At 35.5% G+C, this 22,664-nt stretch overlaps 1 protein-coding gene across 3 annotated transcripts in view; it reads left to right on the top strand.

The window, feature by feature from the left end:
- Dhc64C (dynein heavy chain, cytoplasmic) overlaps window positions 1–22,664 on the top strand; it is an 897,235-nt gene that overhangs the window by 609,051 nt on the left and 265,520 nt on the right. For all 3 annotated transcript variants that reach the window (XM_089590008.1, XM_089590007.1, XM_089590009.1), the window contains one exon: window positions 11,072–11,189. In XM_089590008.1, coding sequence (XP_089446134.1) covers window positions 11,072–11,189 — 118 coding nt within the window. The remainder of the gene's footprint in view (window positions 1–11,071; window positions 11,190–22,664) is intronic.

The raw sequence follows: 22,664 nt of genomic DNA, 5'->3' as shown, positions 1-22,664 counted from the left end.
TAAACAATTTGTACTGTTAAGAGCTAGCTTGATTGTCACTGCCAGGTGAGGTTAACCCCTTGCAATGGAGTCGTATTATTCAACTCAGCTTAGCCTTTTTACCAAGATTAAAAACGCTTCTATTAATTTTAGAAAGCTTGGTACCATCAAAATGACAAGGGGTCAAGCTGTGTCGCGACTGCAGCAAGTTAAAGATACGTTTGAGCAGTTTAAGTTGATTAATGCTGCTATTTTGCAGTTACAATCTCTTGATAGGGACCATGATTATTTTAAAAATGGGTTATATTGGACTGCTGAAGATCAACATCATTCGATTGTTGGAGATTTTGAGGACCACCTACATTTACTTTCCATCAACAATCCTGGTACAGCTCTACCCATTCAAAACCCCGCTCCAAATCAAAATAACTTTCAAAGTTATTTTTCTTTGCCATCAATTGATCTCCCGATCTTTAATGGTAAACTAGAGTGTTGGGAAAACTTCTGGGACGTATTCAGAGCCCTGGTGCATAGGAAGCACGATCTCCCTGGAGTAATTAAATACCAGCATCTACGTACTCACGTTAGTGGTGATGCATCAGATCTTATAAAGAATATTCCTCTAACAGAGGAAAACTATACACAGGCCTGGGAGACTCTCCTTGCCTTCTACGACAAGCAGCGTCGATTAGTGTCCTCATATACCAGCAATATTATCAGTGCCCAAACCATGAAAAATTATTCTTGCACTGAAATGAAGCGCATTTCTAAGGAGATGTTAGGTCCCTTTGATTCTTTGTCAGCCATGGGAAGACACATGGGTGACAATGACATTTTCATTGCTCTCGTGACTAGCAAAGTTGATTTCTACATCAATAAAGATTGGCAGAAGCATCTGGGGAGTAGTAGTAATGCGCCTACGCTAGGACTACTACGTGAGTTCATAATAGCCCAAATTATAACTTTAGAAGCTTCTGCTAGGAAAAACCCGATCAATCCGGACTAAAGGAGCCAATCTAATAAGTCAGTTGTAGTACATTAAACTGCAGCTCATTCTTCTGAAACAAATACACCTAATTAGTCAGTTGTAGTGCATAAAACTGCAGCTCATTTTTCTGAAACCAATACACCAAAATGCTTGTTCTGTAATCAAACTCACAAGTTGTACCAATGTGACAGTTTCAAGTGAAAGCCTTGGAATGAAAAAAAAAGTTTTGTTGAAAGCAAAAGAATTTGTCTTAATTGTTTTGGTAAACATAGTTCAAATAAGTGCACATCAAAATTTAATTGCTTTAAATGTCATCAAAGGCATAACACATTGATGCATAAAGATGAGTTTGATTCTCACAAGGGCAAACCTAATAATGAAAAGAATAACGAGAATCCTGATCCTAAAAACAGGTCATGTCTTAATGTCGGCATTGCTTCCGAAGTGAACTTTCCCAGAGCACCCAGAGTTCTTATTGCCACTGCAGTGGTATATACTGTTGATTCTAATGGTTCGAGTCTCAAAGTGAGAGCATTAATTGACCAATGCTCGCAATCATCTCTTGTCTCCAAATCTCTTTAGGACTTATTGAATTTTAAGAGTCGCAGTACCAACATCTCGTTGTCTGGTATAGGAGACCAAGCTGTAAATGTAAAACAGTCAGTTCAATTCAAAATTCAACCTCATTTTAAATCCAATTTTAGTTTGGAGGTTGAAGCTTTGGTAGTGCCTTGGATCACTTCTTATAAACCTCCAGTTTGTCGTGAGGTAATAAACTTAAGCCATATAAAGGGTCTGCAATTGGCTGATCCCAATTTTTTGGGTTTGGACAAAATAAATTTATTACTTGACGCATCTGTTCATGCTGCAATAATAAATAATTTTGTTAAAAAAGGTGAAGCTGGTCAACCCATAGCTTCATCTTCCAAACTAGGTTGGCTACTGTCCGGCCCAGTATCTTCATCATTGTCGTTAAATTCAACAGACCCAATGTCTTAAAATATCATAGATAATTCTAATCTTTTTGATCTTGTACATAAGTTTTGGTCGATTGAGGAGCCCATATCTAAACCTACGTTAAGTCCTGAGGAATCTGAATGTGAAGAGCATTTCTCTAACACTCATTCCAGGCAACCTGATGGCCGGTATATGGTCCGTTTGCCCTTCAAAACTTTGGCAGACGACCTCAAAGCCGCTAATAAGTTCTGGCATCAGGCTGCATTGTCTATGCTCAAGCAGCTAGAGCAACGATTCCTCAGAGACCCTGGATTGTATAAGACTTATAACCAGTTCATGACTGAGTACTCAGCCTTGGGGCATATGAGGAAAGGTCATGAACATAATCGTGCTCAATATTTTTTACCTTATCATGGTGTTTATAAAACTAACGGTGAAACTTTAAAATTAAGATTTGTATTTAATGGATCATTCAAAAATCGTGAAGGCCATTCGTTGAATTCCGTTTTGCATTCAGGCCCCAATTTATTACATAATTTATTTGAGATCATTCTTAAATGGAGATTTTATAGTTTTGTATTCACTACTGATGTGGAGAAAATGTTCAGACAGATAACGGTTCACCCTGGGGATCAGGTCTTTCAGGCTATTCTTTGGTGCTCACAACCATCTGATCCAGTAAAAACTTATTTACTCACTACAGTCACTTATGGCCTGGTCAGCTCGCCATATTTGGCTACTCGTGTTCTTCGACAGCTGGCAATGGATAGTATTGATTCACATCCAAGAGCCGCCAAAATTATCTCAGAAGAGTTCTATGTTGACGATTGTCTCTCTGGCACTCACTCTCTTTTGGAAGCACAGCAAAAGGGCGCTGAACGTCTTGATTTAGCTCAATCAGGCGGTTTTCCTAGACTATGATCTAACGGTCTCTGTTCTTGGCTTGTCTTGGAATCCCAAAAATGATGAATTTCAATTTCAACTAGTCGTTGATCCTAGTCCTCAGTCTTGGACGAGACGATCATTATTGAGACAGTTGGCGAAGATCTTTGACCCTTTGGGATGGTTTTCATGGGATCAACCCTTGCCACCACCAATAGTCTCTAAATGGATTAGTTGGTTGGACGAATTACCCCAGTTGAACTAAATTACAATACCTCGCTGGAATTTCTTTTCGCCTGATTTCGATTTCTTTGAAATTCATGGTTTTGCAGACGCATCTAAGTCAGCTTATGCTGCAGTTGTATACATTCGTATTGTCAAGAATCAAGAGGTTGATGTAACTCTTCAATTAGCTAAAACCAAAGAAAGCCCAATTTTTTGGAAAAGGTGGTCCTCGGAGTATCTCAGCACCCTTTAGGCATGATCCAAGTGGCTTACGCCTCAAAGGTCCATTCAAGTGGGAGATTTGATCCTTATAAAAAATGAGTTGACTCTACCTGGCAAGTGGCCTTTAGGTCGAATCATAGAGATTTTTAAAGACCCGAACTCTCTAGTCAGAGTTGTAAGGGTTAGGACCAGCAGTAATGTCTTAGTTAGACCCATTCACAAATTAATTCTGCTAAAAACTAGCTCTGAATTGACGCCCATAACTTAGAATAGGATCTTAGAACAAGAATTTAATGTTGATTATATGAAAAAAAGGGAGCATATTAGTTTGAATTGATTAAATTTTTAAATGTAATACCTAGTTATTAAGCCCAATTTAAAATTTTGTTCATATTATTATTATATAATTATCCTTGTAAGTAGACAAGTGGTCTACATTAATATTTTCAAATTTTGATTTATACGTTATACTTTGTTTATTTTATTTATTTTTCTCTTTCTTTGATGTACATTCGTACTGACTGCTGTCCATTAACCTGGGTAGTATGTTCAACATCAAATTAGTATTACAAACATTAACTACATAGAATTTATATATTCGCGCGCTAGCAATTAACTTTGGTATTTTGTAACCAATAGCGTGCGTACGATGGTCCTGCGTGACCACCAATCATAGCGCTCCACGTTTAAGTTACGTTGGCTGCTCACGACTGCTTGCCTGTGAGCATTTAGTCAGTCCGCACCCATTGCTCGTCCAGTGAACCACAGTGTGGTCACTGTGTACACCAACCAAGCAGACATTTTCTCGAGTAAATCATTTTAAATAGAAAGAGAAAATGTCTTGTGTAATTTACTCGCGTGACTTAAACAACATCATTTTCAGTTTAATTATATTAGTAAAATAACTGTTCTTCAACTTCGTTCAATATATTCTATATAATCGGTCGTCACTGGATCAAGATCCATATCAGATTAAATGAAAAAGTAGACTTATTATGTACTGTCGATCTTCACTTTATTTATATTAATTTTTATTTATGAATAAAGTGAAGATCGACAGTACATAATAAGTCTACTTTTTCATTTAATTCGTCTAATATCCTTAAACTAGCGCACATAAAACGTAATTTTGTTATTTACCACAGTTTTTTAATTTTTTCTCATCAAGTGTTGTAATTTCTGCTGTTAATATGCTTTATTATTTTGTTATACATAAAAGGGTGTGAGTGTTAATCTTTGAATAAACCCAAGCAATTGGCTCCCAACTCTTTTCCCTCGCAACCGGTAAATGAAATCATACAGTCCACAATCATTGGGTGTTCAATCCTAAACAGACTGTGCTCTTTTATTAAATCTTCCAATGGTTTCAAATCAAATTTCTGAGAAAATAAGAAATACTGTTGTGAAATAGCAGATCGTTTAACTGTACTCTTTTTCATATGTTTAATTTAAAGAATTTTTAATTTAAAAAGTAACCTTATAGAAAAATTACTATGAATAAGATTTATAGGATCTTTATAAAGCTCTCATTTTTTTGTTTGTATAAAAGTTTAGTGTTAAGTAATTTGTTTTATTTTCATATAGATCTGTGATTTTTTTTTTCTTTTTTTTTTATTATCAACACAAAAAAAACAGGAGCCAAGTATGCGTAACGGCGTGTATGTAAGTCCGTCCTTATGAGAAAAATAATTTTCAGCGATGCAGCATACATTCGTGGTCCTCCCACCTCTCTGAAGTTTGTTCTCAATTACAAAAAAAAAATTTTAAAAGAAGAAAACGCAATAAAAATCGATTATTTTATTTATACAGTACGGAAATGTTTTTTTTAATTATGAAGTTTAGAAAAAATGTAAAAAAATTGTATAAACAATAATTTATTTATTTTGAAAGTAACAAATTAATAATGAGTAAATAAATGTTCCAAATTTTTGAAAAAGTCATGTACCAAAAAATATCTATATTTCATATTCATTTTTTATTTAATAACTTGTTTGTTCAGTGTAAAATAAAACCAAATAAATAGATCTACCAGAAATCAAAATTTACGGTGAAGATAAGTTACGAACTATGAAATAAAATGAAGTTATCAGTTTTCCTATGCCGGGCTCGTTCATAGCAGAGATGGTTAAGGAATTGCCCAGTGTGCAATAGGACGAGGTTCGAATCTCTTTAAAAACTTTTTTTTTTTTTTTTAGAAATTGGTTAAAAGAACAAAAATAGCAAAATTCAAAATATGTGGTGTGGTGTGGTGTGATGATGTTGTGCAGTGTGGTGCGATGATGATACAAGACGTTAGATGGTGTAGAGAGACCGAAAGTACGTCAAGAGGGGCGGGGTGAAGGGGGAAAATCAAGTAAAATCCACTTCCGTTACACTTTTTCTCAAGGTCACCAATCTGAAATCGTTGATTTACTCCGCAGGGTAGAACGCGCATATAGAAGTATAACTTCAAAAAAAAAAAAAAAAACGTGTTTAAGAATTAGTTGGCTTAAATTTATCTAATGTAAATTCTAGTATAGATTAGTTAACCATCATACTTGTGATTATCTGAATAACGAATAATAGTAAGGCAAGTCACGTTGTTTTATGATTAGCAATTTTATAAAGAATAAATTATGAATAAGTATTTCATACAATCAAATTATTTCAAAATGTGAAGTAATGTTACACATTAGGTAATTAAAAATTGTGATGAATTTTGAGACGTTACGAGGGAAATATGCCCAAACGCATGTAATTAGCTACAGATGAGATGACAGAGTACGTATATAAAAATACAAGCTGTTGCCTTTGTATAGCACATATGCATACTAAAAACATCTTTAAGAGTTTTCTGAAATGCAATTCTAAACAGTGTCACTATGAATGGAAATAAGCAGAATTTTTTCTTCGCCCAGATGCGTAAGTGCCCCCTCTTCTCATCTCTTCGAGAGCGAGTCAGCCTCCGAAATTCTCCGTTATTTTCTTTCTTCTCTCTCCTCTTATGCCTTTTTGTCTTCTAGGGGAGTGGTTCTCACGGACCTGTCCCATGCGGGCAGGTTAGTTTTTAGTCGGTAGGCACACCGGGTGAATCTGACACTACCACCGGATTAGCTGGGGTGTCTATGAAGATGTTTCCCTCCCCCTGCTCCATCAAACAAAAAAAAAAAAAAAAAAAAAAAAAAAAACCAGAGTTTTTAGGTAGACTAAATATTAAAGCAACTCAAGGTATCAGTAGACCTCGACGTTTCGGTGGCTTGGCTTATTGTGTGGCTCTCCTTGACAAACTTGTAGGTAAGAGGTGACAAGTTGCGTACAGCGACAATACGATGTAGAAGAGAGCATTATGTTACGTTTTTTTTTGCTGCTCCTATCTTAGCAATATCACGACTAGATGCCCAAATCAAAATTATAAATAAAAAAATGGATAAATAATATGTTAATTAAAAAATCAATAAATCTGTATAAATAAATATTGTCTGGTTCTTATACATAATCACATTACACTAATCCAACTAATTGTATGCACAGAATCAATCTCAATATTTTTTTGTCTCTTAAGGAAACCTGTGGTTGGTTAGTAACCTGTGGTAACAGTATATGTTTATAATTTCATTCACCAATCCGTTAGTACCATGACAGTAGTAAAATGATACGTATCGTGGAAAATATTGTTTTAACTTTATTTTCTATTATTTTTAAATTTTGTTCCTTTTGTTAGCATATTCTTTCGTTTTAAATGAGAAGCTAAAAACTCAGCATCTTCTTTTGGTATACTTAAATCTTCTAAAAGATCATTTAACTCGTCTGGTGTGCACTTGTTGTTGTCCAACTATTTGCCTATTTACTATCTAAAAGAGGATAAAAAAGAAAAAGAACATGTGTGTGTAGTTATTGAATTGACTTACCTTATCCTTTTCTTCTGTGGAGACACATATATATCTTTTCAATCTCTCTTTTTTTTTTTTTTTTTTTTTTTACCGGGTCACTGCGACAGTCTACTGGCTTAGTCGCTGGGGCCACCCACTCACCACCTATGTGTGGGGGTGTACTACCAAACCCATTTTTAATCCTTTTACTGGTATCATTGGGTCCACTCAATACTGTACAGCCTTTCCCCGAAGAGCACTCCACATTTCAGGACGTCCACACCTGGCCGGTTAAGCTGGTGCTCTCTGCCGAAGCATTGGATCCAACCTAATTAGCATTACCGGAAAAGCCCCATCTATCAGGGACCACTCCTTGCCGGTAAGGCCGGCGAATCCTGCCTGGTGCATTGGATCTGCTAACCCCTACCTATAGCCCTAACACTGTTACGCATTTACCCAGGCCCGAAGACCTGTGGGGCAAGGAAAGAACCCTGGAATTACTCTGAAGGAAAATTCCACGGGAAAACCCGCCCCGAAACAGCCGGGGTTGCATAGGAACTTTTTTCCGATAAAAACAGTTTTAAAAAAAATCTCTATTCACCCGGAATCGAATCCACGATCCCTAAAACAGCGTTGTATCAGTAATATCGACGCCCCGGGCGAAGACTATGCCCTAATTGGCCCTGGACGAAAACTATGCCCTTTCGACGTCCCGGGCGAAGACTATGCCTTTTTTTCTAGTCCGGACGAAAACTATGCCCTGTTTTGGTCCCCGACGAAGACTATGCCCGTTTTATTCGAGCCCGGGCGAAGACTATGCCCTTTTCTCAAGCCCGGACGAAAACTATGCCCTTTTTTCTAGTCCGGACGAAAACTATGCCCTTTTTTCTGAGTCTGGGCTAAAAATATATCTTTTTCCCGCGTCCAGACAAAAATTAAATTAAAAAACACCCCAATATTATTTACTAACCCCTCCACTAGCTACTAGTACGCTGGAAGAAGCTCACAAATACGAAGCTTCTGAAAACGATTTAACATTTTCAGATTTCTCGATACTTGTGTATACATTTATATCGATATAAGTTGTATCTTTACATCGAGATTCACATGTACGTGAATCTACAGACGCCTTCGTCAAAAAACAACATGTTATGATTATTCTTAGCATGTTTAACGGCTTAAGTATTTGGAGTTTTGGTAAGTGTTTGAAAAAAAGAGGTTTTTGAGCTTTTTTTTTAAAAGATTCCGTAAATTGTATACAACGATAACTGTAAATAATTGAAACTTGATAATTTATTCATGCGTTAAAGAATACTTTGTAATCCAAATATGCATGTCTTACAAACATTAATTAATAAAAAAAGTTTACTTTTTTCTCAATTTTCTTACGAATATTATATTTTATTATATCACGAATTGTACAAATTGTATTAATTTTTTAACTTCAAGTTACAATAATTATATTAGTTACTTATTATAATAAACAAAAATGTAGAAAAAATAATAAATTTGGAAATAAAACATAAAAGAGTCTTTCATACTCATTAATTGCAAATTACCATGCTTATTAAAACATTCCTGAGATGTATTATTATTTTATAATGGTGCATTATCATTTACAATTATTTATATAAATGTAAACAACAACCACTATATAAGTATATTTGACTATATATCTAATTACAAACACAAATGTAAGGTGAGCTTAAATGAATTGTATTTCATCGGGGCTCCAGATAAAGTCAATATCTTCGTTCAGACTCGGAAAAAATGTAATAGTCTTCACACAGACTATAAAAAAATGGCATAGTTTTTGTCTGGACTCGAGAAAAGGGCATAGTTTTCGTCTGAGCGCGAGAAAAGGGCATAGTCTTCGTCCGAACTCCGGAAAAGGGCATAGTCTTTCTCCGGGACTCCAAAAGGGCATAGTTTTCGTCCAGATTAGGAAAAAGGGCATAGTCTTCGTCCGAACTCCGGAAAAGGGCATAGTCTTCGTCCGGGATCCTAAAAGGGCATAGTTTCCGTCTGGAACAGACAAAAGGGCATAGTTTTCGTCCGGACTGCGGAAAAAGGCATAGTCTTCGTCCAGGCTTCGAAACAGGCCATAGTCTTTGCCCGGGGCGTCGATATACACACTAACCACTGAGCCAACGCCGCTCTTACTATTTGCTGTTATTATTTTATTAAATTTAAACTTTTATTTTCTATATATTTATTTAACTTTTATTACACGTATCTATAATTATACATCAACTAATTAACATTAATGAGAACAATATTGGGCCACCTATAATTAACTGACTAGTGGCACCTCTGACAAAGAAACTTAAGAAAACAATTTGTCCACACTCAATGAGCAGTGGAAAGCTACTCACTGAAACGCTGCGCAAAGAAATTCACCTTGCGTAAAGCTTTAGTTGAGACTTTTTTGTATTACTTGCTATGGGACCGGTACTTGCTGGTTTCACGTGTTTAGACTTAGTGGCTCGCTTCGGTTGTCACTTGACATTTCCAAGAGCCACAAAGTACACAGTTAGCTTTGTTAGGTGACGACTTTTGTTAAGTGTGACTCTTTTAAGAGTCTTAAAATTTTATCATTAAGGGAATGAATAAAATATAAAATGGAATAAAATAAAAATTTAGTGATTTACGCAAGGCGTCTTTTAGAATGGTGTTTGGTACTTACTTAATTATCTTATCTGATATCTTATACCTAAAATACTCTTTATCATATGGATTTTTTATTATATTGCTTATTACTTTTAAAATTTTTCTTTTGGTACCACGTACTTTCTACAAACAGTGTGAGTTTGTCTGTGTTTTTAATTTAGCACTAGCCAAGTTATCCACTAATGTTGGTCGTAGTACATAATGGACGATTACGGGTTCTCTTTACCACCCTGACTATCCGTGTACATGTACTAATAACCGTTAAAACTAGCAAGGTAATCGGCTTGCTATCATGATTATTACATAACTTTTATCTTTCTCTGTAAAAAAAGTTTTTTTGTAACAAATTCAAAAGATTGTAGTGTCACATTATTTATAGGATCATGGGGTATAAAAGTAAGGGTATTGTGCACTTTCAGTGTTGTCTAGTCAATATATTAATTGACTTTTTTTTTGTCAAATATTTTATGTATCAAAAAGTTATTGTTATTCATTTCGATTTTTTTTTTATCTTTAGTTGTGGAAATACTATGTTGTAATGGGCTTGATGTGTAAATGAACCACAGATTTAGATTCTGCAACTCAAAAAACTTTAGGTTAATATATCATACTTAGAAAAAATTTGCATCAGTTTTCTTAAGATATTGGGTTATCATGTTAAATAAGAAAGAATTTTGAAGCTGTAGTGGTAAAGGCTTTTTTAAGGTATATATTTATAGAGCAAATGGCTTAGCAATTCCATGGTTAGTATTATTTTGTGTTGAAAATTTGTTAGAATCTAGCTAAAAGCAATGGTGTGGATTTCAAACCAGTTTTTTAAGTTTAATTTCGAAAACTGTGTAATGAATGCGTTAAAAAATATATACAATTATTTATATAAAACATCCATTTGTAACGATTTTTTATGTACAACTAAATAATTAAAACTAGCATTATTAACTATGCTTATCACTTGACTATGTTAATAACGTCGATGAATGATTTTATCATTCAAACCATCTCTACTTGATAGCGAATTAAACTTTCCCGACCTGAAACTGAAAAGAAACAATAAGAAAATTAATTTTTAAGTATTCAAATTTCTGAAGATTTTTATTCAGTAACTATGATAAATTTACTTATAAATTTAATTTTTTTAAGATTATCTTGATTAGTTTATCATACAATAAGACCATTGAAGCATGCCACCGTATACCATTAGTTTCCAAGTATTATAAGTATAGTCTAGGCATGATTGTCATGCATATACTTACATTAATATTTAGTTATAATTAATTTTATTTCTTATTAACTTTTACAGAGATGATGTTCGAGAAAAAATGAAAAGTAGATATTTATGTAATCCTGAGTACAATTTTGAAAAAGTTAATCGAGCCAGCATGGCATGTGGACCAATGGTTAAATGGGCAATAGCACAAGTTTGTACATTTTAACTATTTATTCATGTTAAATAAAAAAAATTATTGACGTCATCATGATTAAAAGGCATATATTTTATTAAGCCTTATATTAATATTGTATTTTGACAACTAAGCACATTTCTGAAAGACTAAATCAATTTTAAGAAGACTATTTAAGATGGAGCTATCTTACTCACTATAATATTAGTAAGTTTATAAAAATCTTAAATTTAACATCAAATTTGCTATTTAAGAAATAGAGCCCAAAATTGCATTATTATCATGGTGAAGTTCATAGAAGCCTTCTGTAGCTTATGGAAAAAACTTTCGAATAACACTATCTACATTACAAATATAACCTTAGAGTATTTGAAAATAAATATGTATACTTTAATTTGTAGTTAGGGTATGCAACTTATTAATGCCTCTTGTAAAGACTATAACTATAAAAATTCTGTCATGTCGTTTTCAGCAAATGAACTTAAGTTTTGCGAGTTTTGGCTGGAAGTGCTGTTCTACGGAATTATTGAAGAAAGAAAACTTCTTAATGTAAAATTATCTACAATAAAGTCATAAATTTTATATTAAACGTATAGTTTTTAAAAGTAAAACAAATCTTTAGGCTCTTTATAATTTTAAACACTGTATAATTAGTGTCTTAAGTACACGGCCTTTTACAGCTTTTCAATGAACTAATGTTCTAATCAGCTCTAATTACCTATTCATCCATATTCATCCAAGCAAGTTTAACCTTGGCTCAAAGAACTTGAGAAAATTAAAAATAAGAGATAAAATTAGAACGCTATGTCCTAGATCGTCTGCAGGACTCTTGAGTGTAGCTGTGCCAACAATTTTAGCCATTTTACTTTTGGACACTTGTAGCACAGGATAAAATTTGCGCACTCCATAACTTCAGGAGCCCTGCTTACGATTAAAAACGGGACGTTCTAATCACATCTTTTTTTCAAATTTTTTATGATGCTCTACCAAATACTTTAAGTCCATATTGTAGTAGACTTGCTTTGGTACTTAAGTAATGTAAATTCATTGAAAAAGTCAGCTTATTCAAAAGTTTTAACAAACAATGTGCTTATAGCACAAAATACACACTACACATATAAAGTTGTTAATTCTTACATCCTATAAAACTATCATTTATTCTTAGCCTTCTACATCTCTGAACTTCCTGTTTTACCCTACGAAATACGTTTAAATCTGTGGCTCAAACCTGTAATTTGATGTTCAAATTTTTTTGGATTTTAGATAGCCTCCCATGACTCCCCACCAAAATTTCTCTTTCTGATCCACTTTTTTTTTCGAAAGATTTTATCTAGAGGTAATTTTAGTGGTAAGTAAGAATCGAAGTCTCATTTTTTAGTAAAAAAAGTGAAAAAATTTTTCTAGGTTTAGCAACATCTTATTATTAACTTTTAAGGTATGAATGATTATGCGTGTACGCTCTTATGCACTAGGATGTCAGTCATTACCCGACTTGGAATTTTCTTAACCTTCACACCTCTAGTTACTTCGTTACATCCTCAAACTAAAAAAACAACCACAATTAGTATTGTTACAATATTAGTGGCTCTGACTTCCTTGCACATGGATTGTATCGTGTCTATATATATAAATTTTATACAGTCGCAGAGCCTCTCTTTGCTCAGCACTACCTTATTCTAATTCGACCACTCGAGCTGTATAGATGCGCTCTCGTTGTTGAAGCCTACGGCTCCTTGTACTACCCGATACCTTTAAATATCTTTCAATAATAATAAACTTATTTCTATATTCTTGTTTTACATTTACTTCGCGTATGTCTCGCTCAAAACTCTGCCCACCCGCGTAATTGTCAACAGTTTATGGCCTCCAGCCTGTTTCCACGTGCGCGAGGCTAACTAAAAAAAAACGCCACCGCAATAAGTGAAAAGAGTGTGCTCGGCAGTTTTGTTGAGGTGTCGTGTCCGGTGTGGATGGCGATGAATCCCGACAAGAAGACGCCTTTGGAGGCTGACAATGTCCGTGAGGACAGTGAGACCGACACCAGCCCTCGAGTAAGCTGAGGGCACGAGAAGAGTGACGGCATCGAGCGGACCAAGGCGAAGAGCTCTGAAAAGGGGTCATCGCCGGGAGACACTACGCCGCTGGCAAACTTCACCAGCACCAAGTCTCCTCTGTCATCAAGGGCAGGCGTCTGGAATCGTGACAGAGATTTGACTCCTGCTGAGCGTAATACCCGAAAGTTTCTTGAGGTATGTGATATATCCCATCAAGTTTCGTAGTTTGATTTGATTGAGACGCGATGCATGGTACTGAAGTACGGTGTCTGTATTTGAAAAATTCAAGTTCATCATTTGTCTGAACTTCCGAGTCAATCTCTGCAAAGAAAAATCGGAATCGCGTTAATGTTTTATTTGTCCATTTCCAAGAAGCGATAGAATGCTGGCGTCACGTGGGTAACGATTTGAGGCCTGGTGATCTCGTACTCATAAAAAATGAGTTGCCTTTACCCGGAAAATAACTATTGGGCAGAGTTGTTAAGGTCTTTAAGGATTTCAAATCCCTTGTCAAAGTTACCTACATCAAAACAGCTAATTTTTATTTTCTTAAATCTATACACAAATTAATTTTGTTGCATACCGTGACGGAGCTTAAGTCAGGACAGCTCAATGATAAGGTCAAACTTTTTTTTATTTAGCATTTTGATAATTTTTCTTTTTTTGTGTAAATTCAAAATCATCCAGTCAACTACATTGTGACCAATTTTTATTAATTATACTTTATAATTACTATAATTTACATTTATTTGATTGTTGTAAGTGGAAAAGCGATCTACCCGTCTTAAATTTTGTTGACGTTCATTCTTTAGCACTTATGTCCGTCAACCTAGGGACTATGTGCAACACCAGTAGTTCTATACTAATGCGTATGAGTTATTGTTTATATTATTGCTTAAAGTGCCGTGCCTTAACACATTTAAACCACTAAGGAACGCAGACGCATATACTAAGTAGCCAATAGCTGCACTTCGTGTACTCACATTGTACGTCTGTTTTGATAAGTCACAATGTGGTCTTATGTACCGTATTCACGTGTCTCGCAATATACAACCCTTATTTAATGTTACATGCGAGTATACTTACCTTGCTTTATATTAAGTGCGCGACTATTATACAATCAACTTTTTAAGTAAAGAGAGTTCTTTTTGTTACTTATTTAATATAAAGCATATCGTTAAAAGAATGTGATGTGCGTTAAGTTTTAAGCATTTTATCTCACCTCCTCTCTACCTCTCCCATCAGGCCGAAATAATTAAAATACATTCGCCGAAGCTCGAGTCGATTTTGAACAGTAACAGTAATACAGTTATTTCCAAAATACTCGCTTTAAAAATGTTACTGAAAAAGTTTGTTGATACCATTTCGATTTTGTAATAATGGGGTATTCTATACAATATTGCATAAGTAGCAGTTTATTGATAAAAGCATTTGACAAAAGATTAAGCGTTATTACATTGCAAAGAATGTATACTACAGTCACTTCTCCTTGAAATACAGTAATATAAATAGCACTAGCATGTTGCTTAAAAAAAGTTTGACATGTAAATGGGTCAAAATCCAATTTTTTTGGTGGTTTTGTTACAAGTATTTAATCATTCAAGTAAATGTCGGGCGGCAACAACAGCTCTTAGCCAGAAGTCGACGCTCAAGGTAGCAGTTTTATCATGTATTTTGGCTAATTATTTTTTTTCTTAGGACAAAAAGACTGACACAGTTAATCTGGAAAAATTTTACTAATGTACACTGAGAGCAGTTTGGAGGAGACTCGCCTTTAGGAGCAAGAGAGTCGCCCCACCATAGCTGTAGTACAGCAAACTTGCTACTTTAGTGTAGCGGCTGCTCAAGAAAGCCAAAGAAGATCTCTTCCAGTCGACTGGAGGGAAATAGCCCCCAGTAGTGGAAGCCTCGAGCCTTGATTCTGTAGTCCAAAAGATGGGTAAACAAACCAACTTTATAAAAAAGTCTACGTATTACTATATGGGATTGTCCATATGCAAATGGACTATAGATTTGTATATATATATATATATATATTTAATGTCTGAGTTTTTCTGATAAAAAGCCTCATTTATTACAGTAAATACTGATTAGAACAAGTTAGAATGTGTCATTGATGTATGTACTTCTGGCAAATGGAGCCAAACAAGCAAATTTTATTGAAAGATATGGTTTTTTGGTTTGTTTTTGGTACATTAAATTTCCTTTTAATATATACGCTCGCCTTCATAAAAAAAACATTTAACTGAACTTGGTATGCTTGTTTGCACTATATCTTATGTTTATATAAAAACTGTAAATATTACGTTAGGTATGCTTAGAAAAATCTTTCTCTATTGAAAATATTAACTTGATTGCTTGGCAAACTGCCCAGACTAATTTTTATGAAAATTTGGGTGTGCATAATCACATGATTATTTAACTAAATAATACAACTAAAAACTTTTTTCAGCGAAGATGAAAATGTAATACTTACTTAGTTTTGTTTTACATAGTACCTACTAAGATTTTTTACAAGATCATCACTTAATATGCACACTGTGCATACTACGGCACAAGTATAATTTTACTACAAGTGTTAAATTTATACTTGGCGCTAACAAATAGAGGTAAAAAAAGGAGGAATATTATGAAATTAAAAAATTTTATGCTTTTAGCTGCTTTTTCCGTGAAAAAAATTGTTTTTGAGGATATATAATTTCTTACATGGTTTAAGTGTCTCAATAAAATACTACCCACTACTAAAAACATAATATGGAAAAAAAAAATTACGTAACTAATAAAACGGCAGGTAGATTGAACAAAAAAATATTAGTCACTCAATATAACTCCAAATTGAAAAAAAAAAATACATTGGTATTTGCATTTATTGAATATAATTATTTACATTCATAGGAAACAAATTAAATTTCATAGAATTATAATCCATTCTTAAATGCAACGTACAAATAATTTTTTTTACTTATACATATACCTGGTTCAATTTTCGGGAGATTAACATAGTTCAGAGTAACATCTTCACTGATTCGCTTAACAATGTAAGCATGATAATGTGAATCAAACGTTATTTCTTCATACATACAAAGAGAGAAAAAAATTTTTTTTTTTATAGAAATAATTCGATTGATTTTTCCAATCAAAATTTCTCCTTGAGACATATCAGTGATAACAAACGCACCTACTGTGTATTTAATGCCATCCACTTCTACGTACTTATAATTTACATAATCGTTCATTTTATCGTACGTTACATTATTATCAAGAGGACCAAAAGAACATAATTTTTGAAATCCAATGCTATGTGCCACTTCGATAAATCTTAATTTTTCTTTGACTGTAATGGTATGAAGAAGATTAACAGTGCTGCTGGATGAAACAGCTGTTGCTTTAATATAACGGTGTCGTGATTCAAATCGTGATGTTGAGTAGCACGTACAAGGTCCAAACTTTATCAAAAGTAACCTAGTGAAGAAGATGGTGAGATATGGGTTTCAGATAATTTAGGAGTTTTAGATAAGATTGGTTGAATTCCGTTACGTAGTATTCTAATAACGTTGCCTCTTCTTTAGTGATTCGGTCGCTCGTAACAATATCAATTATCTTTCGCAAAAGCTTTAACAAAGCCCAATGCTCATCATCTTTATCGATTAAATCTCCGATCATCAATTGAATAAATCGAGCTAAAAAAAGAATTTCTGATGCAGACATTTTTAGGGTGGAGTGTGCTCTTAAACGTTGTGCTGTTATTGGTGGAGGTTTATTAAAATTATAAATGTTTTCAAAATCAAAATTTTGAAATCCAGAGTTAGGCGTTTTTAATGATAAAATTTTTTTTTCATAAACATAAACATTTAATATATCACGCAACGTATAAGCACACACTCCTTCTAAAATGTCGTGCATCATATCAAATAAAAAATTATTAATAATGTGAAAGTTAGACACTTGATTAAAGACACAATCTTCCTTAATATTATTATATATCTTTATTTTCAGCCAGCAGGCCCAGAAAAAGGACTTGGTTTACAAATAATGATTAATATCTCATCCGAACCAGACACATACCATACCAACACAACGTCCACACTCATACTCTCCATACCCACACCCGAGTCTCGTCTCTGTCTCACGCTACTACTGCTTAATTATAAAATAAACACTTTTTTTTTTTTTTTTCAATATTTTATTTACCTCCTTCACACTTTTTCTTGCACTCAATTTCATACCTCTTGAATAGTTTAACTACCTCACTTACTCCTAATTCACTCCTCGCATACAAGTTAAGAACCCTCTAATATTCCGTTTTATTTTCTTTCCACTCAAAGCTTACCTCACAATTATTTATTACATGCTCGATAGTGCTAGAATCCTTACCGCATAATACACGTAACCTTTCTTCCGCTATCCACCAATACCTATTCTCTAATTCTACATTACCACATCTTACTCTCACGATAGTACTAATATCACAATCCTTACGAAATTTACATAAATATTTTGGCAATTTTTCAGTTCTTATACTCTTATACCTTTTATTATACCTTGAGTTTTTAACACAGACATCCAACCTCTGTAATTCTATATCACACATTCTCTGCTTAATATCTCTATTTCCATCGACCTCAGTGCCTATACTAATATTTACAGCTAACGCGCTTTAACCAATTGCATGAAAGAATTTTTCTCTTTCCACACTGTATACATCGTGGTTACCCAACATTTCCTTTTCTTTCCAGCACTTTTTTACTAATCTATCATCCTCCATTTGACTTATCTTTTTCTCAAAATTTAACGCACGCATTCGCCACGTAGTACACAATTTATCTACTTTGGTCTCACTATAAACGTTGTACCTCGATGTACAGAATTCCAGCTTCAAAACCCATCTATAATAGTCTAGTTGTATTTTTTTAAGTGCAGTTTTTTCCTCCCACCCCCATATTTCCGCCCCATACGACATTGTGCTTCTAACTAGATAGTTAAAAAGCATCCGCCTCCTTTTAAAATCATTTTTGCACCTTCTTTCCCCCAATCCCCACACTCTCTTAGCCGCAATCATCCCTTTTAACCTAAGCTCTCTTATATGTTCCTTATAATTTGCTTCCCTGTTAAAGTTAAAGCCTAAATATTTAAAAGATACAACCTCCTCCAATTCTTTACCATCAAATTCCCATTTATCTTTTTTACCAGCCTTGCCTTTATTAAACACCATCACCTTTGTTTTTTTATCACTTAATATTAAATTCCTACCTTTCAGAAACTTTCCCAAAGTCCCCAGCATATCTAGCAACGCCTCCCTATTTAAGGCCAGCAAAACCAGGTCGTCAGCATAAGCTAGCGACCAAATCCTCGACCCTCCTACAACAACCCCACCTACTGTTCTCGTGCCAAACTCCCTCTCTAAAGCCGAAATATAGATACAAAATAGAATCGGACTCAAAACACAACCCTGCCTCAGTCCTTTCGAACTCTAGAACCTGTCCGATCTCTCATTGTTCACTTTCACCAGCACTATAGTTTCCTCATACAGTTGCACGATCCGATTAATTAAATAAACACTGATCCCTTCCTCTGCCATATACTTCCACAACTTTACTCTATTCACCGTATCAAAAGCAACGGTCAGGTCCACGAAGCACGCGTACACTTCGTTTTTCTTACATTTTGCCGTCTGCACTATATGATCCAGGATGTAGATATTGTCCAACGTAGATCTGCCTTTCCTAAATCCAGCTTGACCATCTGGCAAAATATTTTTTTCCTCCACTTCATAGGCCAGCCTTGATCTCAAAACTTCTGTATATACCTAATACGACGTTGGAAGCAAAGAAATACCTCTGTAATTCCCAACTAAATTAGGCTCTCCCTTCTTGTATAATGGCACAACAATTGCCACCCTCCAATCCTCCGGAACACCCTCACCATTCCACACTTTTTTGAACAGATCTACCAGTTTATTGAACAACTCTTCACCACACCACTTCCACACTTTATTTGAGATATCGTCCACACCAGCTGCCTTCTTTTTTTTCAACGCTTGAATAGCCATCTCTACCTCAACATCCTCCAACAGAATTAAACTGTCCTCATCATTTTGCCCCACTCTCTTTTCACCCACAGTCCTCACGCAACTACCGTCAATAAGCGACCTAAAGTACTCCTCACATTCTTTTATAGGAATATTACTTTCATCCGCTGGTGCACCTCTCTTCTTCGTTCCGAGAAACTTCCACACCTCGCTCTCATTTTATATGCTTCTTAACGTGGCCTCTTCCATAGCCTTAAAGTTCTCCAGCTTTTCATTACAAAGATTTCTCCACTCTCTTCTTTCTTTTATATAACAAAGCTTGTCCGCTTGACCATTCCTCCATCTGTAATACGCTGCCATCACTTTTCTCTTCCTTGCCCTACATTCTTTATCATACCATTTCCTCTCACCAATCTGCCATCCCTTTATCTTAATCTCTTTTCTAACCACTTCTTTATTCACCGTGTCCTTTATCGCTGTCCACAACTTCTCCACTGATTCGTAACACTTCACACTTATCAGTTTACACAGGTCTTCTTCAGTCTGTCTGAAGTTCGTAATGTCCTCCTCAGACCACTTACACTCAGATTTAACCACCGCGTTGCCTTTTCTCTTATCAAACTTTTTAAACCCGTCCTGTAGATCTATTGCCAAGCCTAAGGACATGTGATCCGAGTCCGCCCTACCTATAATCTGGAAGTAATTAACCCATCCCAGCAAAGCATCATTAACTAATACATAATCAATTACCGAGGACCCTCTAGCACCCACATATGTAAACTCCCCTTCTTCATCCCCATCCCACCAACCGTTCAGCATAATCAAACCTTTACTCTCGACCATTTCTATCATTTGTTTACCTTCATTACTCATTCTGATGTCTTTGCTTTTTCTACCCTTTACTTTCCCCGACTCACCCTCCACAAAGTTGCCTAGTTCACCTACTCTTATATTAAAATCACCCCCGATTATCACCTTCTCTTCTTCGTTAACATCAAAATTTTCAATAAAATTCAAAATCTCCTTCAAGTCACCGGAATTGTACACCGACCATACATCTACGAAGTTTTTATTACATTTAATTTTATACATTACAATATTATTTCTAACGCATAAATCAAAATCTTCATCCTCGCCTAAAACCGCTCTTCTAATACCGATCAGGAAACCCCCCATAGCCCTACCTTTTTTATTTAGTCTTACCGCTGCCACAGATTTCTACACAAAGTCGTTTGAGAGCTTACCTTTAAACTTTAGCCATTGACTTTGTTCCAACCATTTTTCACATAAACTGACGCAATCAAACTTTTCAACAAAGCCCCAAAAGTCCCTATCTTTATTAAAAATCCCGGCACAGTTCCAAAAGATAAACTTGATACCATTCAGCAATTTACAGGTTGTACGCTTTACCTCATCCGATACCGTTCTTTCCTCCATATCACGCCTTCCACCACCGCGACTTCCTCTTCTGGGCCCTACGCAAAAAACTCCTTCATATTTTCGCTGAAGCTACCACTGTTAACATTTCCTGCTGCGTCGTTCCCTTCCTTCTCTTTTTGTTTATCCTTCCCTTGTGTTCTCCAGGCTGTGGCCGCTGCTGCGACCGGGGTCGTGCTTCTGTTGACAATATTTCCAACTCTCCTCGAGCGTCTGTTGAAAATACCTTCCGCTTCCGCAACACCTATCCACTTGTACCACCTACCATCTATCCAAAAACCACCGAATCCACCTTTTATACTCGTATCGCTCATTCGCTTTTCTTTGACCCACGCGTTGATTTTTTCCTGTCTCTTTCTGTCATCAAAACTCAAATCGCATTCAACAAAATATTTGGTTCCCTTTACTTTAATTTATTGCTCAGTACCGCGTTTCTATCTTCCCAGCTACCCATTTTCACAACAAAAACACTTCCGCTACGTCTCACATTCATAATCGTCACACGCACACCGAGCTGTTCCCACAAGAACTTTTCCGCTCCCACGCGTAAATCCCCGTATAACGTGACCCCCCTAATTACAATATTTTCCTGCCTATCCTTCTCCTCTTGCTGCTTCACTATCTTTTTTTAAAAACTTACCTCCTGGACCGAAAAACAACTTCTACTTTCCGATGAAAAAGCCCCACTATGCGCATATACACCCGTCTCCGTGTTACTGTTTGTAACGCTTCCTACACTCGCGTCTGCCGATAACATACCTGTGTTTCCTTCCTTATCAACCGCCGCTGCGAACTGTCCTAACTTGTCGTTAACTTTATTGAAAAACTCTGTTACATTTCTTTCCATTGACTCAATCTTTTCCCTCAACTCTGTTTCTACGGCTTTTACCTCGACTTTATTTTTCTCATACTTTACATTCTCTGTCCTTATTTTTTTGAGATCCGCTTCGACGAAATTTTTCAACCTGTTTATTTCCTCTCTTGTTGCCCTTCTTTCATCATCCCACCCCTCCACAGCCTCGCGCAACCTCTCCTTTAAAGTAACACAGCCCGAGCACACTACAATTTTTTCTTTATCATTAATTTTCACTACTTCTTGAAAACTATCTTCAATTTTAAGCTTCAAGTTCCCTGCACCGTTTTGTCCCTTCCCAGCCGTTGTACCCGTTGCCCCTTTTGTCGCCAACGTTCCTCTCGTATTTACTCCCCCGCTTCCTCCAGCTATCCCTCTCTGATTTTTCTCTTGTTTTCCGACCCCCACATCTTTTCTATCGCTCCTTTCGCTCATTTTTTCCGACATAATTATCCACACACACAATTTCAGTAGCCAACTTACATGCACGTATCACGCGCAATGCCCCCACCTGCAAAACAACCTAACCTCACTCCTTCACCGCTCGCCTTTCCATCGCCTCTCACAAACAAGTACACTTTACACCGCAAAAAATTTGTAACTCACTCGATATCTCTACCTTTAGTTCACAATAATACACCAAGATTCAACTCGCTCACTTACTAATTCACGCGATATGCCCAGAAAAGACAGAGACGAGAACGCACGCGACTGCACACCAACGCGGCTGCTAACCAAGTCACAATCTTCCTTAATACCTGTGCTTTTAAAATCACATTTTCTTACATCATTGTTGTAATTTTGTATTGCTCTCATTAAATGACTTTGTTCCACACATAATTTTTTCGAATCTTCAGCTGAACACGTACACATCCTACAAAAATAATTTGTGTTAAAACTCTCAACAAAACCACAAATTGAATTTAAACCAAGATTGTCCCCTATGATCATAATGAATTGAAATTTTATTACACGTTTGGTTTGACCAATACACACTGAAATTCCTTCATTTAATAAAAAAATTAAGTTCATTTATAAGCTTTTTAAAGACCGACATATTATTAGATTGTTTTTTATCTGCTGTGTGGAAGAGAGAACAAAACAAAATTGTATCTCGACGC

Source organism: Copidosoma floridanum, unplaced genomic scaffold (genome assembly GCF_036245765.1).
Source record: "Copidosoma floridanum isolate Cflo_tuat_1 unplaced genomic scaffold, Cflo_Japanese_pri ptg000011l, whole genome shotgun sequence".
NCBI lineage: Eukaryota > Metazoa > Arthropoda > Insecta > Hymenoptera > Encyrtidae > Copidosoma > Copidosoma floridanum.
The sequence above is the reverse complement of the archived record's forward strand: the minus strand, read 5'-3'. Positions and strand labels throughout refer to the sequence as shown.